Source organism: Mytilus californianus, unplaced genomic scaffold (assembly GCF_021869535.1).
Source record: "Mytilus californianus isolate M0D057914Y unplaced genomic scaffold, xbMytCali1.0.p SCAF_18, whole genome shotgun sequence".
NCBI lineage: Eukaryota > Metazoa > Mollusca > Bivalvia > Mytilida > Mytilidae > Mytilus > Mytilus californianus.
Window position 1 is genome coordinate 5,811,741 of NW_026262666.1, and position 24,044 is coordinate 5,835,784.

The window sequence follows — 24,044 nt, forward strand, 5'->3', positions numbered from 1 at the left end:
AATAGCAAATTTTTACTAAAAGTACTTGACGACAGACTTTTAAGTTGGATCTTAAAAATGTATATCTTCGAAAAAACTTCATTTTTTGTGTGTGATATCTAGGGTTTATAGTCTTCAACTACTGAAAATTTTTAGTCTGCCCTTCCACGAAATATTGAATTAGAATTTTTTTAAATGTTTATGAATTTTCGAAAATTCCACCTGACAACCGATCAGACAATAGTTTTAAGTTGACTGAATGCAGACAAGTACACTAACTGATGTTCGTTAGCTAGTAGATACATTTGTCTTTTAAAATACAACTGGCATATAAGGATCGTAATGGTGCTATGCGGATAAATTTATCGGTTTTCAAGAGCTAAATTGGCAGCGCGTCATCCCTACAATGGCTTCCATTTTTACGATTGTAAAAATGAACTGGCGTAATAGGGAGATAATTTTGACGAAGTAGAATCCTGACTGTGAAGGCATATGTTATGTGACTAGTTTGTACATGTAAACTACCTCGAGAAACACCAGGTGTTCAATTTAAGTATTATTTTTTGTATTCTTAAACGTACCACAATTTTTGTATTTGATTTACAAGTGGGGGGTGGAGCTAACGCGTGGCGTAGCACGGTTACCAACATGGTACGTTTAAGAATACAACAAATGATTTGTGACTCGAACCGTTCCGAGTCGGCCCGAGTTTTTCTACGATACGTGGCTTTTTAAAAAGCTCCTCCAATGAAAATCTTGTTTTTTGGGGCGATAAATTTTAAAGTGACCACATGGCAAGCTGATGCGGACATTTAACTTGAAGATGGAAGAGCCAGAAGATTGCGGAATGAATGTAGCAGAAATTGACTTTTTGGATGTCGATATGGTTGACGATGTAGATGACTTAACTTTGTCACAAGTTTGCCAGAATGTGGAAAATGAATATTTTGCATTTGAAGGGTTGCAAAACCTGACGTTGACTCAGACATTGCAAAACTACCAGCAAGGTAATATCGCCATAAGTTTCCACTGCCCAATTCTGGTATATAACGCCCGTCAATTATTTTCAGTTGTTTTTTTTTCAAATTTTAAAAGCAAAAACCAAAAAATAGCAACACCGGTAGTAATTTTATCATTCTAACCGAACGAACACACCGCTTGACGTGGCATATAACAATATTTTATTGTTACAAATTATGGTTTCATGTCGCCAGTTAATCAATATTAACCTAACAATTCAAATTTACCTATGTAGAAATTAAAGGTATATCCGTTTTTAGACGTATTTTTCCATGAACGAATTTAGGGTGACGAGGGTGCGTTCTAGTGGTTAGATTTTGTTATCATTGCCCACATGAACTCTACCTTTGATTTGTGTGTCACAATATATATTTATATATTTTAAAGTTTGCAGAATAAATTTGTTAAGTACAATTCAAGGCCCCCTTTCTGGTGCTATAAAGCTTTTTATGCACTTCAGAACTTGCGTATAACCGTTTCCATAGCAGGGGCGATTCCATGTTTTTTTAAAAGAGGGCGTAATTCAATAAAACGGATTATATACCGCCGAGCGGAGCGATGCGAAAAACGTTTTGGACGATTTTATGATAAACAAGAGTGCACACGCTGAAATGTCTCGCCTTCTTTATTAATCATTGATATTATGTTGATAGTCCTAAATATAAAGCTTTATTACAACTGTCACATAAACTTAACATTAACCAAAAAATTAACATTGACCAATGAACCATGAAAATGAGGTCAAGGTCAGATGAACCATGCCAGACAGACATGTACAGCTAACAATTCTTCCATACAACAAATATAGTTGACCTATTGCTTATAGTTTAAGAAAAACAGACCATAACACAAAAACTTAACACTGAGCAATGAACCGTGAAAATGAGGTCAAGGTCATATAAAACCTGTGCGACCGACATATAGATCATAAAATATTTCCATATACCAAATATAGTTGACCTATTGCATATAGTATTAGAAAAAAAGACCACATGGGCTAGATGACCTTCTGGTTTTTTTTTTTTTTTTTTATTATTATTTCTTCCTTTCGAAAAGTAAAAAAAAAGTTTTGACCAGTATGAAAGTGATATCATTAAAAGAACCTTTGTGAGCATACTTCAAAGACTCATAACTGCTACAAAGGTCAACTGATAACATTTCTAGTGATATGAACATCTTTAGCTACTGAATATGTTCTAATTATCTAAAAAGTTAAAGTATTCTTCAAAATGAAAAAGGTATCGCAAAATTATACTTGTTTCAAGATATTTTGTCATATGGATACAAATATAAGTAAGACCAGTACAGTGAGCTAGATTTGTTGTAGTATTAAAGTGCTGTAATTGACATTTACTTCTAATTCACACAAATTAACAAATTAACAAATGAATAATAAATGTTAAACAATGAAATATAATTTTAAAAACCATAATTTTTAAAATCAATTAGCATTATATGCCCTATGAAGTTTGTCATTTTCTTTTACATATAGTGAATGACCATTTACATACAGAACAGATGTTTTGAAAGTGTTACAAAACCACCGAGCATCATACTGCTTCTAGCACGTATAGCATTTTTTGGTAATTTTTTGCTTTTTTTCCCCTGTGTAACACATTGCAGGGGACATGGAAATACCAAGCGTCTGGCTGTGCCTCTGTGTGTCGGTTCTTTCAGTCTTGTTAGCACTGTCATGTTTACAATTCTTGCCAGATTTTTATAACACTAATACTATACTAAATCTAACATAAACAGCAGTAGTTGTCCTTTTCTAGATTTGGACATTTCAATCTCTAAAGGAAAACTCCATACGAAAATTTACGACAAAATAGACGATTTTTCATTCCCTATTGTTAATTTTCCTTTTTTAGACGGCGATGTTCCTTTGGCTCCATCATACGGTGTTTATATATCCCAACTCGTTCGTTATGCCCGTGTGTGTAGTGATGTCATAGATTTTAACGAACGTAATCAATGCATCACTGGTAAATTATTAAGTCAGGGATTTCGTTACCATAAATTACGTAAAACTTTTGCTAAGTTCTTTCATAGATACAAAGATTTGATTAGTAAATTTGGCTGTACCTGTAGAAAACTGATTAAAAACGGTATTTCACATCATAAATTTTACGGTAATATTGTACTTAAAGCGCGGAAATCACTATGTGATCCGTGTAAACTCATCGAACCTTTAACCAAACTTATTAGTAAAGGTTATCTTACCAATGTTGTAATTAGATCTTTGAATATAGTTTACATTGGCACTAATATCGATTTTGTCATCAGCAAATTAAAACATAACTAAATTTGTATTCTTTTCAAACGGGATGTATAAAGACACACCACGTTCATTTTGATCTATAAAGAGGTTAAACTCCTAACTATCCTACTGTCTGTCGATACATTTATTTTTGGCATTGCACAAGTCATGTCTTCTTTAACTGTCCATGACGTTAAAACACTAAATCCATGGGATGTGTTTTAGTTGATTTTAGTCTCTGATGCATGATTTTTTATTATTAATTGTTTTGGCTTTTAACTAGCTGTCAGTAACTGCGAGTACTCTCAAATCGTACTTTCGTGTTTATTTGACCTGTTGATACTAATTGTAATGCTTTTTTGTTATTTAATGTTATTCAGGGTTATATCTGGTCTATATACCAGCTTTGATAAGTGTTTGGTATTTCTATAAATTTTCACTTCGTACTATGACCATCAAAATTATTTATTTTGTAAAAATATTTCCTTTCTCTATTGGAACTGTACACGTATACCTAACAACAAAATTATTTTCATTTACCTGTGTTTAAAGTTATTGCAAATGGCTGATATTTTTGTTTGTGCATATTGTTTTTCTTAAATTGTTTAACATTTCATACCGATATAACATGTTACTTTTATTATTCTTCCCTTAGTTTATTTATTTTTTATTTACATTGTAGCATAGGTCAAATTTATTTGTTCAGTGTTTGTTCACTGGTGTTAATATGTCCTTTGATTGAGTTAAGCTATTTCAGTTGATATTTTATAGTGTGTCTTTCTATGTCGTGATGTTACACTATTGTTTCAGAAAAAGGGTGAAGGTTTGGTACCATTAAAACGTTTAAACCCGCTGCATTTGTTTGCACCTGTCCTAAGTCAGGAATCTGATGTTCAGTAGTTGTCGTTTGTTGATGTGGTTCTTAAGTGTTTCTCGTTTCTCGTTTTTTATATAGATTAGACCGTTGGTTTTCCCGTTTGAATGGTTTTACACTAGTAATTTTTTGGGGCCCTTTATAGCTTACTGTTCGGTGTGAGCCAAGGCTCCGTGTTGAAGACCGTACTTTGACCTATAATGGTTTACTTTTATAAATTTTGACTTGGATGGAGAGTTGTCTCATTGGCACTCATACCACATCTTCTTATCTTATCTATATAGGTGAATATCAGCTATATCGCGGACAAGTTCTAAAATGGTGGACGATCGACTTATTTTAAAAGAGATTTGCCTCTTGAAAGTATTAAATTTATGGAAAATGGGCTCGTTAACGCTCTCACGGGTACAATTTTTGTCAAATATTTTAATTATTTATAAAACTTACATGTAAATTATAGGTTAATATCAGCAATATCTTGGACAAATTCTGAAATGATGGACATCCACTTAATATAAAAGAATTGAGCCTCTTGAAAAAATTAAATGAATGTAATGGTCTTGTTTGCGCTCTCACGGGTACAATTCTTTTCAGATTTTATAAAACTACTATAGGTTAACAAGTTCCTTAATGGTGGCTGATCAACTTTTTTTAAAGAGTTATGCCTCATAGAAATATTACATTTATGGAAAATGACCTCATTAGCGCAATCACGGGTACAAATCTTGCCAGATTTTTATAAAACACATATTATATAGGCATATATCAGTAATATCACGGACAAATTCTAAAATGGTAGATGTCGACATATTACATGTATAAGAGTTGTGCCCATTGAAAATATCAAATTTATGTAATGACCTTCAGGTTAGCACTGTCATGGGTACAATTCTTGTCAGAAATTTAAAAAAACTTATACTATAGGTTAATATCAGCAATATCACAATTAACTTCCATAATGGTGGACGATCGACTTTTTTTTAAAGAGTTATGTCACTTCGAAATATTAAATTTATGGAAAATGGCCTAGTTAGCACTCTCACAGGTACATGTATAATTCTTGCCAGATTTTTATATAAAACTTATATTATAGGTTAATATCAGCAATATCTCGGACAAGTTCTAAATTGGTCGACAATTGACTTTTTTAAGAGTTATGCCCCTTGGAAATATTAAATAAGTGTAGCATGGGGGACATTGCAATTGGAACTGTTCTTGTATTTAATTTGGCTTCTGGACCAAAATGTTTGGATCAAATGTAAATAAAATGCCTTTATCTTCCTATCACTACTTACATAGAATGGATACTACTTAAAACAGTCCTGGTGCAGTTGAGAGTTGTCTATCAAATCTTGAAATTCACCAAGAATGAATTGCATAACAATGAACTGAGCTCAAAGCAAAACACTTTAATAATACACTTAGACAAAGAGCTCAATCCAGTGATATACTTTGTACAGGTCCTTCCGGAACATCCATTGTCAATAACAACATCTCACAAACATGACATACTTCATGGATCAGAAAGCCTGAAAAAGACATGATTCATTTTTATAATTTTAGTATATAAACCTGTTAAAGCTTACAAAGTTTTGGTAAAATCATTCCAACCTAGCATATATAACAATCACTTCATGCACAAATTGATATACATGTAGGCTTTGTGCCCTCTGTTTGAAATAAGAACAAACTTTCACCTAATCATAGTAAACTGATGAACATTGAACAAACATTCAAAACTATAAATTGTTATCAGACCACCCCCACCCCAATTTTTTTTTTTAATAACCCTATCAAGTGTCTATTTACCCTCACAACTGATTCAATAATATATGTATACATATATAAGACTCAGATTGATGTCAGATTTCTAATCGACATCTATTCCTGAAGACGATGTCCAAATCAGACTTCATAATAAAATAAGATTCCAAATCTACGACCAATCAAATACCCCTCTAATCATTCTTATAGACGTCTATTTGTTGTTTTCAAATATGTCTCAAAATTTAAGTATTCACTTCTCTAAATGCCATCCTTTTTACAGACTAGCCACAATGAAATCAGTTTTAAATAAACAAAGTTTCTTGCAAATTAGTAAAAGCATTTTTGAGTTACTGCCTGAAAACTGGAAAAATGCCCCTTTTTTTGTATGAATAAAAACTCCATAACTCTGAAAGGAAAAATAAAACATTTATAACAAACGAAAGCGAGCTCACGTCAATAGATATAAACAATTCACCAAAGTTTTATGCAAATTGGTTAAAGTGTTGTTAAGTTATTATTGTCTGACATGTTGATGAAGGACGTACTGACAGACAGACGGACAGACAACGGTATACCATAAGAAGTCCCATAAAAGGGCGTATAAAAATTGTAGGTGAATCTACAACTTAATAAATTGTGAAAGATATATTTTGAATCTTGCAAATTACATGTATATGATATTTCTTTTCAAAAATTCACTGTATAATTTTTTAATTTTGTTTATTGTTCGACTGTATATTAACCTCTAGATATTTTTCAATTACATTCAGTTTGGCGTTGGGTTGATGTCTGATTGTTGTACATGTAAATGTAATATTGGCATGGGATTTATTTGTATAAATAACAACTATTCACCAAAGTTCACATTATGTACATTGATGTAAGTAAATTTAGGCAACCATACAGCCTTCATAAAATGAGGAAAAGCCTTGAAGGCTGTAAACCGTCCCAACATGAAAAGTATGCAACAATTCAATCGAGAAAAGTAATGGCCATTTTAACAACTAAACAACAGCTCAGTTTGGGACCCCCTCAAAAAAATAAATAAAATAAAATGTGGGATATCCCTTATTTTGCTGTTGTAGAAAAGAGAAAAAGAAAATTTAGCCTTTTTTAACTTATAAAGGGGGGTTGTTTTTTTTCTTCAAAGGATGGATCCACTAATTTTCAATAGAAAATTAAGATTGTTTTAAAAAGTCCATCTCATCTGGGAACAGTATATGTGTATTATGTATATGTGGAGTGGACAAATTCAAACCCGAAATCAAATGTTGATACTGTTCTACTTGAATACTGCACTGTAGTGATAGGAAATCAAATTAAAACACGTCAGTAAATAACAATGTCAGTGGTCGAATCAGAACTTTATATAGGGTGGGAGGAAGGCGCTGCCTGATCTACCAAGGGCCCACTCCAGTCATTGAGTCAATCATGCTTCAGCGATTCCCTATATAATCACCCAAATTTTTCCCACAAAAGGGGAGGCCTGGCCCCCAGGCAGTGGCTGATTAAGATTTTCATAAGAGCTGGCCCACTGACTAAGAGGGGGGCGCTCCAGTCATGCTTCGGTGATTCCCCGTATAAACAACCAAATTTTCCCAACAAAAGGGGGCATGGGACTCTACCAGGGCCCCCTGGATCCATCTATGAATGCAGAAACAAATTCAATTGTCGCAATGGTGATGAATTCGAATGGAAGATTTTCCCGTGTAAATGTCATGTGTAAAACGGGAAAGATCATAATGAATTTCAGGTCAATGTTGTCATTCACATTCCGATCAATTTACACAGTTATATAGAATATATATGTTAATTATATCTAAATTGGTTTTAAATTAGTAACATTATCAGAAAAAATATTTATTTCTCGCAGACAACGCTATATAATATACATTTACTCGACACTGAATCTAAAAACCCTTAAAACATAATGATATATGGAATCGTCCAAACAGATTTCTTAATATTGATAAAGGGGATATATGAAGAATCAGAACTGTGTACACTGAAATAAGATCAGAGATAAAGCCAGACGTAAAGTGAAAACAACAAAAAAAAACCTATATAAAAGCATTGTTTATTAAATTTGCTTGCATAAGAACCTTGAAATTTAAACTAATGACGATTAGGTGTATCCTGTCAACCCCTGAAAAAAATAATACTGTGTTCTTGACTACTTCCGCGCGCGATGGTCGGAATAATTAATATTTTATTATAGTGTATGTTAACAATTTGTCGCACCTGGGACTTTAATACGTGAATAATAGTCTCTTGGTCCCAGGTTGTCTATTCCTTTATTTTTTTTTAAATATCAAAGACTACTAGCTAATTTTATTTTTAAAGTAACTATTAATTTATTAAAATGCTTATTGTATTTCGATATTATGCGAATAAAAGTCTATAATGTGTTCATCAAAAGAAACATTTTGTTTCATGTGTATAACAGGAGTGATTTATATTGTACAGTGTGCACTTGTTTTACTTTATCTTCATACTATAACGATAAAATATCAATATAATTTGCGCTAGAATGGAGCTGTATATGTACTGATTAATATCTTTTATTTCAAGTCACCTGGATACATAAACGCTTAGCAGTCCAGGGCAGCTGACAGAGGGGTTCCTGCTTTTCTCTGACGCAGTCAGTATAATTTCGGTTTGTGACCCATTTATAAAGGACGCTTCACTATGGTAACGGCATGCATAATGTCACAAATCTTTACTCTGATTGGACGAAACAACGGAATGGAACAAAAAACAAGAAAAAAGATATATGCTACAATAAAAGGAAAACATTTAGAACATAAAATCAAACATAAAAATGAAATTATCCAGATGAATAAAAATAATTTCAGGTAAAGGAGGTGTCATTATTACAACTGTCAAATTGTTTAGATTTTGTAGGCTTAGCCTTTAATATATGAGTAGGTAAATATCACTGACAGGTTCATAAGATATACATTGACCCAGGTCAATTAGGCTATTACCCAGACGACATTTGTACGTTGGGACCAACGTATTTACATTCATTGGCCCAACGTTGTTTTTAAACGTTGGCCCAATGTATAAGTGCAAAGTGGCCCTATGTTGGCACAACGTGATGGCTAAACGTTGGCACAACGTTGTAAGGTTTTATACAATACATAGGTCCAACGTTGGCCCAATGATGGAATAAAACAGCCGATGTTGAACCTCCGTTTTTGAACTTATGTCAAAGATAACGAACATCAAGCCAATCCATGGACTAGAATGGAATAATCCACTTTTTATCTGCTTCAACGGATTGGGTACAATTCCCCAAATGAGTAACACTCCTTCATTCGAGTAATCATTTGATAGCGCTAAAATAAAAATTTTCTTAACTGGGTCTTTTTACTTAAAATGGCATATATTCATAAAAAAATCAGTAAATTTTCCAAAAGATGAATAGCCCTCACCTGATTTACTGAGAAGTTACAAGACTGAAAACATCGAAAAATTGACTATTTCCAAGGCTACTAACTTTTTAAACACCCAAAAAATATGATTCTTTGGAAGAAGTTGTTCCGTTTTCTATATTTTATTGCTATCAAATGATTACTCAAATGAGGGATTGTTACTCATTTGGGGAATAGTTCCCCATGGGGTGGGTTGTCCCCAACCTGTTTAACGTCCTTTAACATGAACAACTTGCGAGCACAAAATTTATTTCTAGCAATTTGATAATATGCTCTTTTTAGTAGTTTAATATAAAAGAAAACGTATTTGTAAAATCTCACTGAAAAGGCAAACTTACAACTCCGTCTACAAATTAACACGAAGAGATTATAATGTATCCTTAAACATCAAACAGGTCCCAGAACACTGTGACTTATTACATGTTTTGCTTAATGATAAATGTTAAACTTTAATCAAATCCTTGTAAATTTTTCTATACCTAACCACGCTTTGTTTATCACGTGTATAAATGACATTAAAATGATTTATATCAAGAGTTGAGTGAACTACATGTATAAACTGTGTCAAGGTTAGATATATTACAAAATGACAAGGTTTCCAACTTATTACGATTTACTTTTAATGCTTTATATGTGCATCTCGTCAGTGTTGCAACCGATAAAAAACGAATGATGATAAATTCGGTGTTAAACTTTTTGATACTGAATTCGTACTTATGCATCGTAACCGTTAGTTTCTTACTCAATAATCCAGTTGTGGATACAGATTGTGGAGCGGTGGAAGGGATTGGAACGTCGGTCTACGAATTCAAAGGAATCCCATACGCCGAACCACCTCTGGGAAATTTGAGATGGAAGCCACCAGTTCCGAAATCAAAGGACGCAAAGAACTGTTGGACAGGAATATTAAAAGCTAATACGTTCGGCAATTCCTGCTTCCAAAGGGGAATAGTTAATAAATCTATAATCTTTGGATCTGAGGATTGTCTGTTCTTGAATGTGTGGACTCCTACCACTGATAGAAATGCTAAACTTCATGTCATGGTTTGGATCCACGGCGGATTTTTAAACTATCTGAACGGAAACTGGCCAGCCTACAGTCCCTCAGAAGGGCTCGTTAAGGCTACAAACATTGTTTATGTTAGTATGAATTATAGACTAAATGCTTTTGGTTTCATGGCATTGGATTTACTATCACAAAGGTCTCTTAATCGAACATCCGGGAACTACGGATTCATGGACCAAATACTGGCTCTCCAATGGGTACAAAGGAACATACATAATTTTGGTGGGAATAAAGATTCTGTGAGTAAAATTGTAGAAGAAAGGTTCACATCGTATATTATTGCTATATATTTTTTTAAATAAAATGTCTAAGTATCCGGCCTCACCTGATCAAAATAGGTTTCTATAACAAACTTGCATAGACTTACACTATTTAAGGCAAAGAAGAATATGTGCATTTGGTATCTGATATTTAAACACTATAAGTTTTTATAGATAGATTGGATAAGAATGGATGTATAGGAATTAACTTTTTTCTCAAATAATTTTCAATGAATACGTGTTTCTAAAATAATTTTCAATTGAGACGTCTTTCTATAACAGTTTTCATGGGTTTTTAGATAAATTTCATCAGATATATGTTTCTTAGACAATTTTCATCGGATACATTTGAAACCGGAAGTTTTAAAATTCAAAGATAAGATATTTTATAATATAAAAATTGATAAGGCCTAAATATAACAGCTCAAACAATAAGAGGACAACATTGCATGAGTACGTTGCAACCTTAGGTTAGGTACAATTGCATTTTTTTTATGAAAAAGATATTCAATTACAAAAATGTATCATTAAGACCATGGCAGTATCGATGCATTGACTTTCGAGGAGATTGTTTCCTACGGGTTCAGATAGTAAAAACTTAGTATACTGTTTCAATGAATGATCATTTTTTTTGTTTCTTTATCGTAGGTTACAGTGTTTGGACAGAGCTCTGGAGGTACAAGCATCTATGCTTTATTGGCGTCACCGATGGCAAAAGGACTCTTTAGTAAGGCCTGGATGTTAAGTGGGTCTCCTGTTATGAACAAGACTCTTGCTGATGCGTCCAAAGATAACTTGGTATTTTTGAAAAACACCGGATGTTCTGACATTAACTGTTTGCTACAACTTCCGGCAGATGACGTATTAAATGCCATTCCATGGGATGTGTTTCCGTACTGGGAAATGGCGGATCAAAATGATCTACCAACGCGTAATCTTTTTGATGGAGCTCTGCCAGTTATTGACGGTGAGTTACACTGAAATTGTTGATAATTATAAGTCTATAGATTAGGGACACTTTATATAAATAGAATAGTGAAGGATCTGCTTGAGGGATATGCCTCTCGTGTGCTCAAATCTTAATTTTAAAGCGAGGTTTATTTTGGTAAAAATTAATTATGCTAAAAGCTATATAAACATTTTTTGTTTTTAAAAGAATGAGAGATACCTAGATAAGATACCATATGTGATTGAAAAACACAATATCATGGACAAAAAGAAAATCGGCGATAAGAGAAAAAAGTCCACATAACAGTACACAGAAAATAAACAATGGATCAATATGAACCCGACAAAAAAAAGTGTTGAATTTGTGTACTCTGGAAGGGTAATTAATCAGTTCATTCTCCACTTGTGACAACAAATATATAAATATTTTTGTAGAAACCGAATTAAGTGTTTCGCTGAAATTGTGTTGCTAAAGAGTGAAATGTATGAGAATGAATATGTATTTTTCGTATAAGTAACTGAAACTATATGGTTAAACAAAAATCTCGAAAAATCTAGTTAGTGTGGTTTCTACATAATTTGACAAGAGAGTAACTTTTCGATTGTTTTCGACTCACCTGTACACCTGTTTCCTATTGAATGTTCCTATTGATATAAACTCGCTGGGTATCACATTGTGTGTTGCTTGTCACAGTATAATATGAACGGTAATTTTCTAAGCAGTTTCCAGAAATTATGTCAACAAAAGTGTTATCGTTGTTATTGGCTATGACTTAGCTTTCAGTAATTGTGAGTACTATTATATCTGTACTTTGGGTCTGTTGTGTTGTTGCTAGTAGCTTTTTGTGCTTTGTGTCGATCTGATGAGTTACTAGTAAACATTTTATATACGCCCGCTTACGGGACGTATTATGGTATACCGTTGTCCGTCCGTCATCAACATGTTGGACAATAACTCAAAAACGCTTAAACCGATTTGCATGAAACTTTGGTAAATTATTTATATCTATTGACTTGAGGTCCCTTTCGATTTTTATAAATTTTAGATTTCACGTTTCCGAGGTATGATTGTTTTCCAGTTTTCGGACAATAACTCAAAAACACTTTAACCAATTTGCAAGAAACTTTGGTGAATTATTTATCTATTGATGTGAGCTCCCTTTCGATTTTTATGAATTTCAGATTTTACGTTTCCGAGTAATGGGGTTTTATTCATTAAAAGAGGGTGATTTTCCAGTTTTTAGACAATAATTCAAAAAAAGCAGTTTTCAAGAAACTTCGGTGAATTGTTTATATCTATTGACATAAGCTCCCTTTCGATTTTTATATTTCAGGGAACGACCATTTAACTTCAAAGGAGGGGGGGTATGTTTTTTTCCTAAACAAATAAATATTCTGATCCCAAATTTGATGAAAAAAAAATATTGTGGTCAAGCAGATGACAAAAAAATTATTCTGAATCCAGATTTCCCCATACCTTATAGTGTTAAATTTAAAAAAAAATAATTTGATTGATAGCGTCGAAAGACGTTTTCGAGTTATGGGATTTTATTCATAAAAAAGGGATGATTTTCCAGTTTTCGGACAATAACTCAGAAGTGCTTTAAGCAGTTTTCATGAAACTTTCAGTATAGTTTCTAACCTTCTACTTCATGTGGTCTCTGGTGGAGATTTATCTCATAGGCAATCATACCACATATCCTTGTTGTTATGAAAGCTACGTTATAATTGTTTTCTACTCAACCATTTTTCTTTTGAATATTGTCATAATTAAAATTTAATGATTATTTCTAAATCTTAAAAATATTTTTATTTGTGTCAGTCTAATTAACTAAAGTATTATTTCATCTTAATAATCATATTTAATCTTTTTTGACTTTTTCTTTGTTTTTTGAGAGGGGGATGTTGTTTTTGCTGTTATTTTTCGACTCCATAATGCATTGTGATGAACAGTTTGTTTAGCATGAGACATGTCAAAGAGTGACGTTTTGTTTTATGGTTACAGGTAGCGTTCTTCCAATGGCCCCAATAGAGGCTTGGAAACGAGGACAAATGGTGGATGTACCCGTTATCATTAGTAAGTCACTTCAGTGAACAATATTACAGATCAAATATAAACCTATCGATATTTCTCATACAATCAAACGTAAAACTATCGATGGTTCTCATACAATCAAACATAAACCTATCGATGTTTCTCATACAATCAAACATAAACCTATCGATGTTTCTCATACAATCAAACATAAACCTATCGGTGTTTCTCATACAATCAAACATAAACCTATCGATGTTTCTCATACAATCAAACATAAACCTATCGATGTTTCTCATACAATCAAACATAAACCTATCGATGTTTCTCATACAATCAAACATAAACCTATTGATATTTCTCATACAGTCAAACATAAACCTATATTTTGAATGTGGTAAAAAATTAAATATTATTAAAACTATTTTAATAAAAATTAGACAAATATATGATTCTTACTTGAAAAAACAATAAGGCAACAAAAAAACAATTGCTTTTCATCTTTTCACAAAGGAACCAAATGTAGTTTAAGTTTGTCTGAAATTATCTATGTGAAGATGGTATATTAAGAATGGTTTGAACTACTTAAGGGTTTGACATTGACAACCAAAACCAAAAAAAGATATTTATTATATATACCGATGCAAAGGGATTTACTTAAATCAATAAATAGCAGAATTTAACATTTTAACTTATCTTTTAGGTACAACTGCTCAAGAAATAGATGATAGCCCAACTCCTTCCGATATTGCTCAATGGACTTGGCAAAATTATACACAGAGGGTAACAGATAAACTAAGTAAATTTCCGGAAGTAAACATATCTCGTGTGTTTGAACTGTATCCATCTGGTTTGGAAAGTCCACAATATCAGTACACATCTATGGCATCAGACTTACGCGTAACGTGTCCAAATATTGAGTTAGCGCGTCATATGCAAACATCATTTGACTCTTCTATCTACCATTATGTTTCAACAGCTCGACCTCAAGTCCCATCTAAAATTTTCGGGTTTCCGCACGATGCTCGCTACGCAGCGCATGCGTGGGATGTGTTTGCATTTTTCGGTACAGTAGAGCATTATTATAAACCTACACAAACAGACAACGATTTCATACTAACAATACGACGTGAAATTGTCAACTTCGTGCAGACTGGAAGGCCATTTTCCGACAGTTGGCAACCATTCCCAAATTCTACTGCTCTAATGGACAGTAACTTAGGTGTAACCGATTTCTACCACAAAGAGCAGTGCTTGTATTGGTCAACAACAGGGTTATATTCATACGCTTGGATAAATTAAAGAATTGTAAATGACGGCTTTTGTCAAAGGAATTATTACATTGTTTTTTTTATTTATAGTTCATTTTGTAAATACAAAAACAATAAATGAAATACTTGCATTGTGTGTTTTTATTTTTAAATATAAAATTATTAAACACAGTTCGAGAGGATTAATACGGTTTACCTACAATTATAATTACATGTTAGGAAGTTCCAGCATGCAACACGACGGATGTGCAGCTAGTTGAGCAGAAACAATTTACCAATCAGAAATGAGTACAACGGTCGAGTTTTCTCAGTATGATTTTCTGTACGAAAATAAGGAGATGTGGTACCGTCGCCAATGAAACAATAAACCACCAAAGAAAATGAAATTTAAACAAGGAAAGGTCTCTGTGCGGACTCGGAACAATAAGCAAATTTCATAACGTAAGTCATATGTCAAAATAACTTGATAAACGTATGATTGTCAGCGTAAAAACGCAAACGAAGGAAAAAGTTCAATATTTTTCTTAAATCAGACAAAATATTCAAATCTTATATCACAATTATGGTATTACACATAAAAAAAAAGCGTGATATACTCTCTTCACGAGGCATCAGATTTAACGTTTCAATTGGACGCGTGATTGCGTATCCATACATCCCGCACAGCCAAGCGGACGCCCCACTTTTGCTATGGTGTAAATGTTGTACGGATGAAGTCCAAAGATGGCCATATTTACATGAATGTATACCCAAGTCAACTCTTGCGGTTAAATATCTTCATCATGTGGATGAGACAAATACAAGTAGAACATTACCCATATCACGGTAGGTGAAATTAAAAGATTTATTTATGGATTTACTGTTGCTTGCTTTACGTCCAGTGGCAAATATTCCACTCACCCTCCAATCTTTTATATTCCTATATCACAAATATAGATATCCAAAAAGAATAATTATGGGCAATATGATTTTTCCATCATTGCATGATAACTTCAGTTGTGTTTTTTGGTTAGCATGTTGTTGGGTTTCTATCTCATTAATGTTTACCCAACATCTCACTTTTTTCGAACATCAAAAACAGAAATGGGAATCATTTATCAGTATCAAAAAAAAGTTTTATTTCAATGAAATATCTGTAGTTTTGATTAATTATATGTCCAGGCAAATGAAACTTCCTTAAAACCCCTTAAAGTTGAAACTCAAAACAAAATGCAAGACTGAAACTTATTAAAACTAACATTTCACATGAATACATTAGCACTGTAAGTAATTTTTATTGATGTAAAAAGAGAGGCACATGAAAGGAGTACCTCAGTTACCGCACTGGATGATTAAAAAAAAGTCCGGATAAGATTTGATAAAAAATAGAAGGAAGAATTTTGCAGCATTTGACTTAACTTGTTTATTCCTGTGTCATGAATAAACCTATATATATCTAATAACAGGTTCAATGGGCCCCACATAATGAGACAATTTTTGCCTCCAGTGGAACAGATAGAAGACTCCATGTATGGGATCTTAGGTTTGTGTTATTTTACTTATTTGTTGTAGCTCTTTGACCCTTAAAGTTGAGGTCATATTGCATTCAACCTGTATGTACGTCCGTTCGTCCAAAATAAAGTTCAGTCACACTTTACTCCCGAACTACAAAACAGATTGACTTTATAGTTGGTCAGGTGCTTGATAGTGATGAGTTGTGACGCACGAACGCGTTTTAGATCTGTTGGACACAATGTCCCTGTTTACTAGCTGAAACTTTGAATTTTTCAATATGATGAATGAACTTACAATTTTAGTCATGAATGCTTATATCAAGTACTACTGAATAGAATGATTTAAAATCTAGTCAGCAGCCTAACAGTAATGAGTTGTAACTTGTGTGTGCCTTTTGGGTCTGTTGGACACCTACTTCCTGTTTTCAGATACTTTCAATTATGAATGGGGTATGCTTAGCACGACAACACATGCATTCGTTTTCTAAAATTACATTGTATTCTGAACCAGTTAACTTAAATAATCTTTTTGCCAATTCTATAGGAGGGACATGAATATCCATTGACAATGAAAAGCTAGTGGAAAGAGCAAAATTATCTATGCATTCTTCTTGTTAGCCTTTAAATACACTATATTTTGTTAAGCTATATTTTTTTTTATATCAATAGTTATCATTCCTTAAAAATTGGATAAAATGCCTATATATATCCCTTTCAACTTGTCATTATTTGCATGGGCAGTAGCCCATTTTGTCCAGTTTAGAACCAGGCTACAATTGGCAAAGGGAAACAACTTGTGACCGTAGAATAAAACTGAGAATGGAAATGGGGAACGTGTCAAAGAGACAACAACCCGACCATAGAGCAGACAACAGCCGAAGGCGTTTTTTATACCGATAATATATTTAAATATGTTTGTTGGTTTAACTTTTTTTTATAATAACTTTTTGAGAATGTGTAAATATACTAGTTCCGTTTTAATCCGTCTCTCATAATTCTTTTTAGAATGGCATTAATAATTTTTAAAAAGTTTACTTTTACAATGTAAAATGTGTATACTGTATTATTGATGGTGAGACGTTAATAAATTATTGTATATTGTATGTTCTTAAACAATTAAATCAGTAATTGACAAATCGGCTATTGTGTTAACAAAACTCAATTGTTGTTAGAAAACAAAAATGTTAATGTTATAACATGTATAATGGATGTTCCAAAATTTATCCTGTGGGAGGCATTCAAATTAGTAAATTAAGGTTGTTGAATTTTCCTTAGAATTTTCCTTAGTAACAATTTTAAGTAAAATGAAAATTTTATTTTATTGGTTGTTGGGGTCTTATAAAAGTGCTTCACATACCCCCTTCGCCTTTAAGTCGGGAACAGTCCCAATTTATTCATTACTAGTCTATTATACATAGTGGAGAAAAAAATGCCGATAAATTCTAAAATGATGACCATCACTATTTATCCATGGTCTTTTTAGTGAAGACAAAAATAATTGGATGACATTGACCATAGGCATATCAAGAAAGAGCTCTGTCATTTCCAACTCACCACTGTGAGTGTTCGAAAAAATAAACAAAAAGACTTCAAAATGGGGAAAAAAGAGGGGGTCTTCACCTATCCTATGAAATGGAAATGTCTTTTCTTTTCTTTGATGGGAATCATTATATTACATTTGTTAGTATTTTGTTTGAAAATACACCAAATTGTTTAAACTATTGACTATGCTAGTTTTTAAATTTGTTTATAAACATTGATTGGAACATATTTATCTATAGTTAGTTTAATTGAGGTCTGGAGCTGGCATGTCAGTAACTGCATGCTAGTAGTCCTTTGTTCATTTATGTATCATTGTCATTTTGCTTAGTTTCTTTTGTTACCTATTCTGATATCGGACTCGGACTTCTTTTAAACTGAGTTTTACTGTGCGTATTGCTATGTGTTTCTTTATTCTACATTGGCTAGAGGTATAGGGGGAGGGTTGAGATCTCACAAAACATGTTTAACGCCGCCTCATTTTTGCGCCTGTCCCAAGTCAGGAGCCTCTGGCCTTTGTTAGTCTAGAATGTTTTTTAATTTTAGTTCATTTATATGTTTTGGAGTTTAGTGTGACGTCCATTTTCACTGAACTAGCACACGATTTTATTTAGGGGCCAGCTGAGGACCACCTGTTGAGAATACCGCGGGAGTTAAGACGTCGCGTTTTACCAATTGTATCTAGGGTTGACGTCAATGCGGGACGTAGCCTTAGCAGCTCGAATATATATGAAGTAAACGTTAAACTGTATGGTTGTGTTCTTTCTGTATAACGATAGTTGAGTTAGCCCCGACATTTATGGTGCCGTAACCAAAGGATTACATCGAAGATGGAGAAGTTAAAGAATATAAGAACTGGAAATAGAAGTGCAGTGACGAGACTTTTCCGTAAATTCGAGGAGGCGAAGGAAAACACGGACTTCGACAGAGATGAACTACTTGCAACATACGATAATCTTACGCAAAAGAAGAAATTGTTGGAAAAACTGAACGAACAGATATTGGAAGCAACGGATTCAGACAACGTTGAAAGTGAAATAGTAGATACAGATGAGTATTCAAATAATTTAGACACTTTTGTAATTTCATTCAAATTGGTCAAAACCGTACACCAAGTTCCAATGTAACACAATCTTCATATCAAGTACTCAATGTAGAAAGCCCTCCTTTCCGCCCGGCAAATGTTGATAACTTTCAAAACGCAACACCATTCTATGCTTCATCCGCCGCTCAACCACAGACAAGCTACAATGGCTCTGATACAGGTCATATTGCTACACAAAATATAGCTAGTACTAGTAACCATCGTTTACCCAAGTTATCACTACCGAAGTTTAATGGCAACATTTTAGATTGGCAAACGTTTTGGGACTCGTACGAATCTGCTGTACATTTTAATCCTACTTTGACAAACATTGAGAAATTTAATTATCTGAAATCGCAACTTGAAAGCGAGGCATTAAATACGATAACTGGATTTGCGCTTACAAATGGTAATTACATGGAGGCTATAAATGTACTCAAGGAACGGTTCGGACAAACACACAGAATTACGGAAGCCTACTTACAGGCACTTTTAGATATTTCCCAACCACGATACACCTTGTCAAGCTTAAGATTATTTTATGACCGATGTGAAGCCTACGTAAGAGGTTAAGATTCGCTCGGACAACCTGAGACGTCATATGGAACTTTACTGGTACCGATTATCATGAGAAAGTTACCAAGTGAAATCAGACAACACTTAGCAAGAGAACACGGACCGTCCAGTTGGAATTTGAAAGATCTGAGAAGGAGCATATTGAATGAAATTCAAATCATGGAGGCAGGACAAAATACAGGTACATATCTCGAGTCTTTAGACCGTCAGTTCGCAACTGCATCTACATGTACATTTCATACAAGAACAGAATCACCGCGAGAAAACACATCACACAACGCGAAGAGCCAACCCCGGAATATTACAGAAAGACCATGTGTTTTTTGTAAAGAGATACATGCACCAGCACACTGTACCAATGTTAGTAATCATAAAGCTCGCATGTCTATCGTAAAACGTGATAATTTATCCTTTAATTGTTTAGGTAATCATCATGCTAATGAGTGTCAATCGAAACGAACGTGTCGACACTGCAACCAGAGACATCATTCCAGCCTATGTAGTGCAAGTAGCTATGTTAACAGCGAAGGTTTAGCATTCATTACAAGCAATACAAATAAACAGATTCAATCTATACCCGTCAATCTTATAAATGACACTGAAAACGAGGAAGATACTAAAGTTTTGCATTCATCGACACAGATGCGTACAAATGTGCTATTGAAGACTGCTGTAGCTCCTGTATGGTCAGGTTATATATGTATGGATACGAATGTTTTATTTGATGAGGGTGCACAAAGATCTTTTTTAACAGATGATCTAGCGAAGAAATTGAATTTGAAAACTGAAGGAGCTGAAGTTGTAAACCTATCGGCATTTGGAAGGGACAACACAAGCACGAGAGAACTACGCAAAACCACCGTATTTGTCGAAACCGAAAATAGTCGTTAATTTCCTATTGAAGTCCTTATTGTTCCTACTATAGCAGTTCCAATTCATAATCATATGCGGTACGTAAACCGAAATATGGATTATCTCAAAGGGTTAAGACTCGCTCATCCAGTTACTCAGGACGATTCTTTTGAGATATCGTTACTTATTGGTGCCGACTACTATTGGAACTTTATCGAAGACGAAGTAATAAGAGGAGACGGACCGATCGCGGTTAAGTCAAAGCTTGGGTACTTATTATCAGGACCCTTACAACCAGGAAGGGTACGTTCGTCTACGACATCCAGCATCTTGAACGTACTGGTTTCGAATAAATCAGAGGAATTTGGCTTAAAAGAAATTATAAAGGAACAGACACGTCGCGGATTTATCGAGAGAGATGAGGAAGCAGAACCGACAGGGAAAATGTTAAAAGATGGACTGAATGATACGTATCTAATGAACTGTTGTGACTTATTATGGACTGTTACGAAAATGTTTGATTTATTGACTTACTTTCAAAAATCGATTATATGATACTATTTCATTGAAAGAAGGAACAGGTGCACGGAAAATATAGACATACTGTGATTTGTGTATACGAGATAGATTCATTGTGATTTAATTCGAAGATAACTAATCTGGAAGTTAATGACTGTGCTAAAGTTTAAGTTTTGAATTTGAGAAACAGTAATTTTAATTCATTTTCACTTTATTGTTAATTAATTTTAATATTTACTTTTAGCGGCCCGGAGAATGTTGAGAATACCGCGGGAGTTAAGACGTCGCGTTTTACCAATTGTATCTAGGGTTGACGTCAATGCGGGACGTAGCCTTAGCAGCTCGAATATATATGAAGTAAACGTTAAACTGTATGGTTGTGTTCTTTCTGTATAACGATAGTTGAGTTAGCCCCGACACCACCTCCGGGTGCGGGATTTTTCTCGCTGCATTGAAGACCCATTGGTGGCCTTCGGCTGTTGTCTGCTCTTTGGTCGGGTTGTTGTCTCTTTGACATATTCCCCATTTCCATTCTCAATTTTATTACAGTAAAATTGGAGAAGAGCAGTCTGCAGATGATGCTGAAGATTGACCACCAGAATTATTGGTAAATTAATTGGACTCCACTTACTTTTAGTGGTTTTCGTCCATCAATAGAAACTGTACACTACATTATAGCCAATAGTACTGAAAATTAATCATCATCCCTTTACTTTCACGGTTCATTGGTCACTTGCAAGTTTTCTTGATTGGATCTTTTTTACAATAAGTAATGGGATAATTATATTTGGTCTAGAATGATTGTAAGGTATACATGTCTGTTTGACAGGTTCCTCTGCAGTGGCGGATCCAGGGGTTGGAACCTTCCTTTTTTTTGACGATCAATGCATTTGAATGGGGACATACAGTTGGAACCACCCCCTCCCCCAACAACCCCCCCCCCCCTTTTATCCTGGGTTAGGAACCCCCTTTCAGAAATGACTGGATCCGCCCGCCCCTGCTCTGACCTTGTCTTCAATTTGATAGATGATTTAGTGTTAAGTTTATATGACACCTGCAGTAAGACTCAACATCAAATTCAGTTGTAATCATCATAGCAGGGGAGACAATTCACCGTGTGCACACTTATTTCGATGTCATAGCAAATGTAACTGGAAACATTGAAAACAAAATTTGTTTTATGCCTCTTGTTTAAAAGAAAATAGGTATTGTCAATTCTTTTTTTGGACATGTTAATGATATATTTGTGAATATTGCAACAAGTCGGTTGACATTGCCAGTACAAGAAATGTAATTTTGTACATGGTATTGAGTCACAGTTCTGCATTCTGATTCAATATTTCTGTTGATAAAACAAAGTGATTCTTAATATGTGAATTTTATTTGTACTTCCAAGTGGATTTTTAGAAATAATATATATATATATAAGGATATGTGGTTACAGATGTCATGAAAACAACTTAGAAATAATACTAAAGACATACAAAGTACAGATCTAAGAGAACAGTTACTGAAAGCTAGTTTGTTTTGTTTCCAAGAGTAATGACATAATAATATTTTATGGCATGCTTATTTTAGTTTTTACACGGAGGACATACAGCAAAGATCTCTGACTTCTCGTGGAACCCAAATGAACCCTGGGTAATATGTTCTGTATCAGATGATGATGATGGTGGATGGCAGCTTAACGTCCAGCGGTAAATTAATATGCATATTCAGGACGAGAACATTTTAATGTGATATGAATATTAGCCCTGCATTGTACAAGACCGACACGCCAAGCCGGAATTTTAACGTGCTAATTCACACAATAACAGTCCATGTCACTTTACCCACACACATTATTCTGATTCTGAGCCGACCAGTCTTTGTTCTTACTCCTTAAGGTGGCTCGGGTGTCTTCCTCCATTTTGGATTCTGAAGTAGCAGATAACGTTGGTCTAGATTTTTGATGAAATGTACAAATTTTGAGAGTAGTATATAATTTATGTAAAAGACTTTTGATGTAAATATAGAAAATTGTGTGTTTTATCATACTTACGGTTGTAATTTCTCAAAAACACCTTATTTGGGTTTAATTAGATTTTTTTCAACTTTGCCAAATAAGGGGAGATAACTCAGATAAAGTAATTTTTATAATAGAAAGTGTTGTGAATTTACCTTTTTTGATATTTTACAAGAAAACAAGTTCGGTGACCCCATTTTGTCTTTTTCTTATATGAAAGCATGTTATAAGAGCTATCTTCACACATTTTATCTTAAAGTTCTATCAAGTAGTTTTCTTTTTATCACACAAAATTTGATTTTCCATGCATAATCTATACAAAATCGGACAATTTTGCACGACCTGTAGCGAAAAAAAAGTCCGGTGGCCCATGCTTTTTATTATATTTTTGAAAAAGCATGATAAAACTTCATTTTAACAAATTATCAAAAATCTATCAATTTTAATTAAGACGCCCCAGCCACCTTAAAGCCGCGTGCTTAGCGGAAACGCAGCAAATGTCAGTTTTAGTCTTTGGTTTGACCCGGCCGGGGTTCGAACCCACGACCTGCCGCACTCGAGGCGAACACGCTACCACGAGACCACCGAGGCGGTTTTTCAGAAAATAACATCATGCAGGTCTGGTAAGTCTGGTTAATTATTGTATAATGATATGAATAGAAAGATGAAATACAGGCAGAAGATACCATTGGGATTATAAAAATCGAAGTTGATTCTTCATCAAGTGTCTGTACAACATGTCAATGCTCTTAATTTACCCAATAACCCTGTAATTGGGGAAGGAGTGAACAGATTTAACAGACTGTCCGACAGAGATCAGCAACATCACTTTTTAACGACACCCCACTTTAAGATATAACTGGACAAGTGACAAGATTCCTGACCTGAAATATTCATTTAATGTTATTCCAAAAACAGGTTGTGCACAATTATATGGGTATTTTACCTTTATGTAATATTTATGTTTTGAGTGTACTCAATGAAGGTTATTCCAGAAAAGTGTCATTGAAAAGAAAAGATAATAACCAGTGTGGAAATATCCTTTATTAACTCTCTCAT

The 24,044-nt window shown here is 33.9% G+C and overlaps 1 protein-coding gene across 1 annotated transcript; it reads left to right on the forward strand.

The window, feature by feature from the left end:
• Positions 1-9,902: 9,902 nt before the first annotated feature.
• On the forward strand, positions 9,903-15,048 carry LOC127726616 (para-nitrobenzyl esterase-like). Its single transcript, XM_052234033.1, has 4 exons — positions 9,903-10,642; positions 11,312-11,630; positions 13,617-13,688; positions 14,350-15,048. Exons 1-4 carry the CDS (start codon positions 10,007-10,009, stop codon positions 14,946-14,948), a joined length of 1,626 nt encoding a protein of 541 aa, XP_052089993.1. The 5' UTR covers positions 9,903-10,006; the 3' UTR covers positions 14,949-15,048.
• The last annotated feature ends 8,996 nt before the right edge of the window (positions 15,049-24,044 follow it).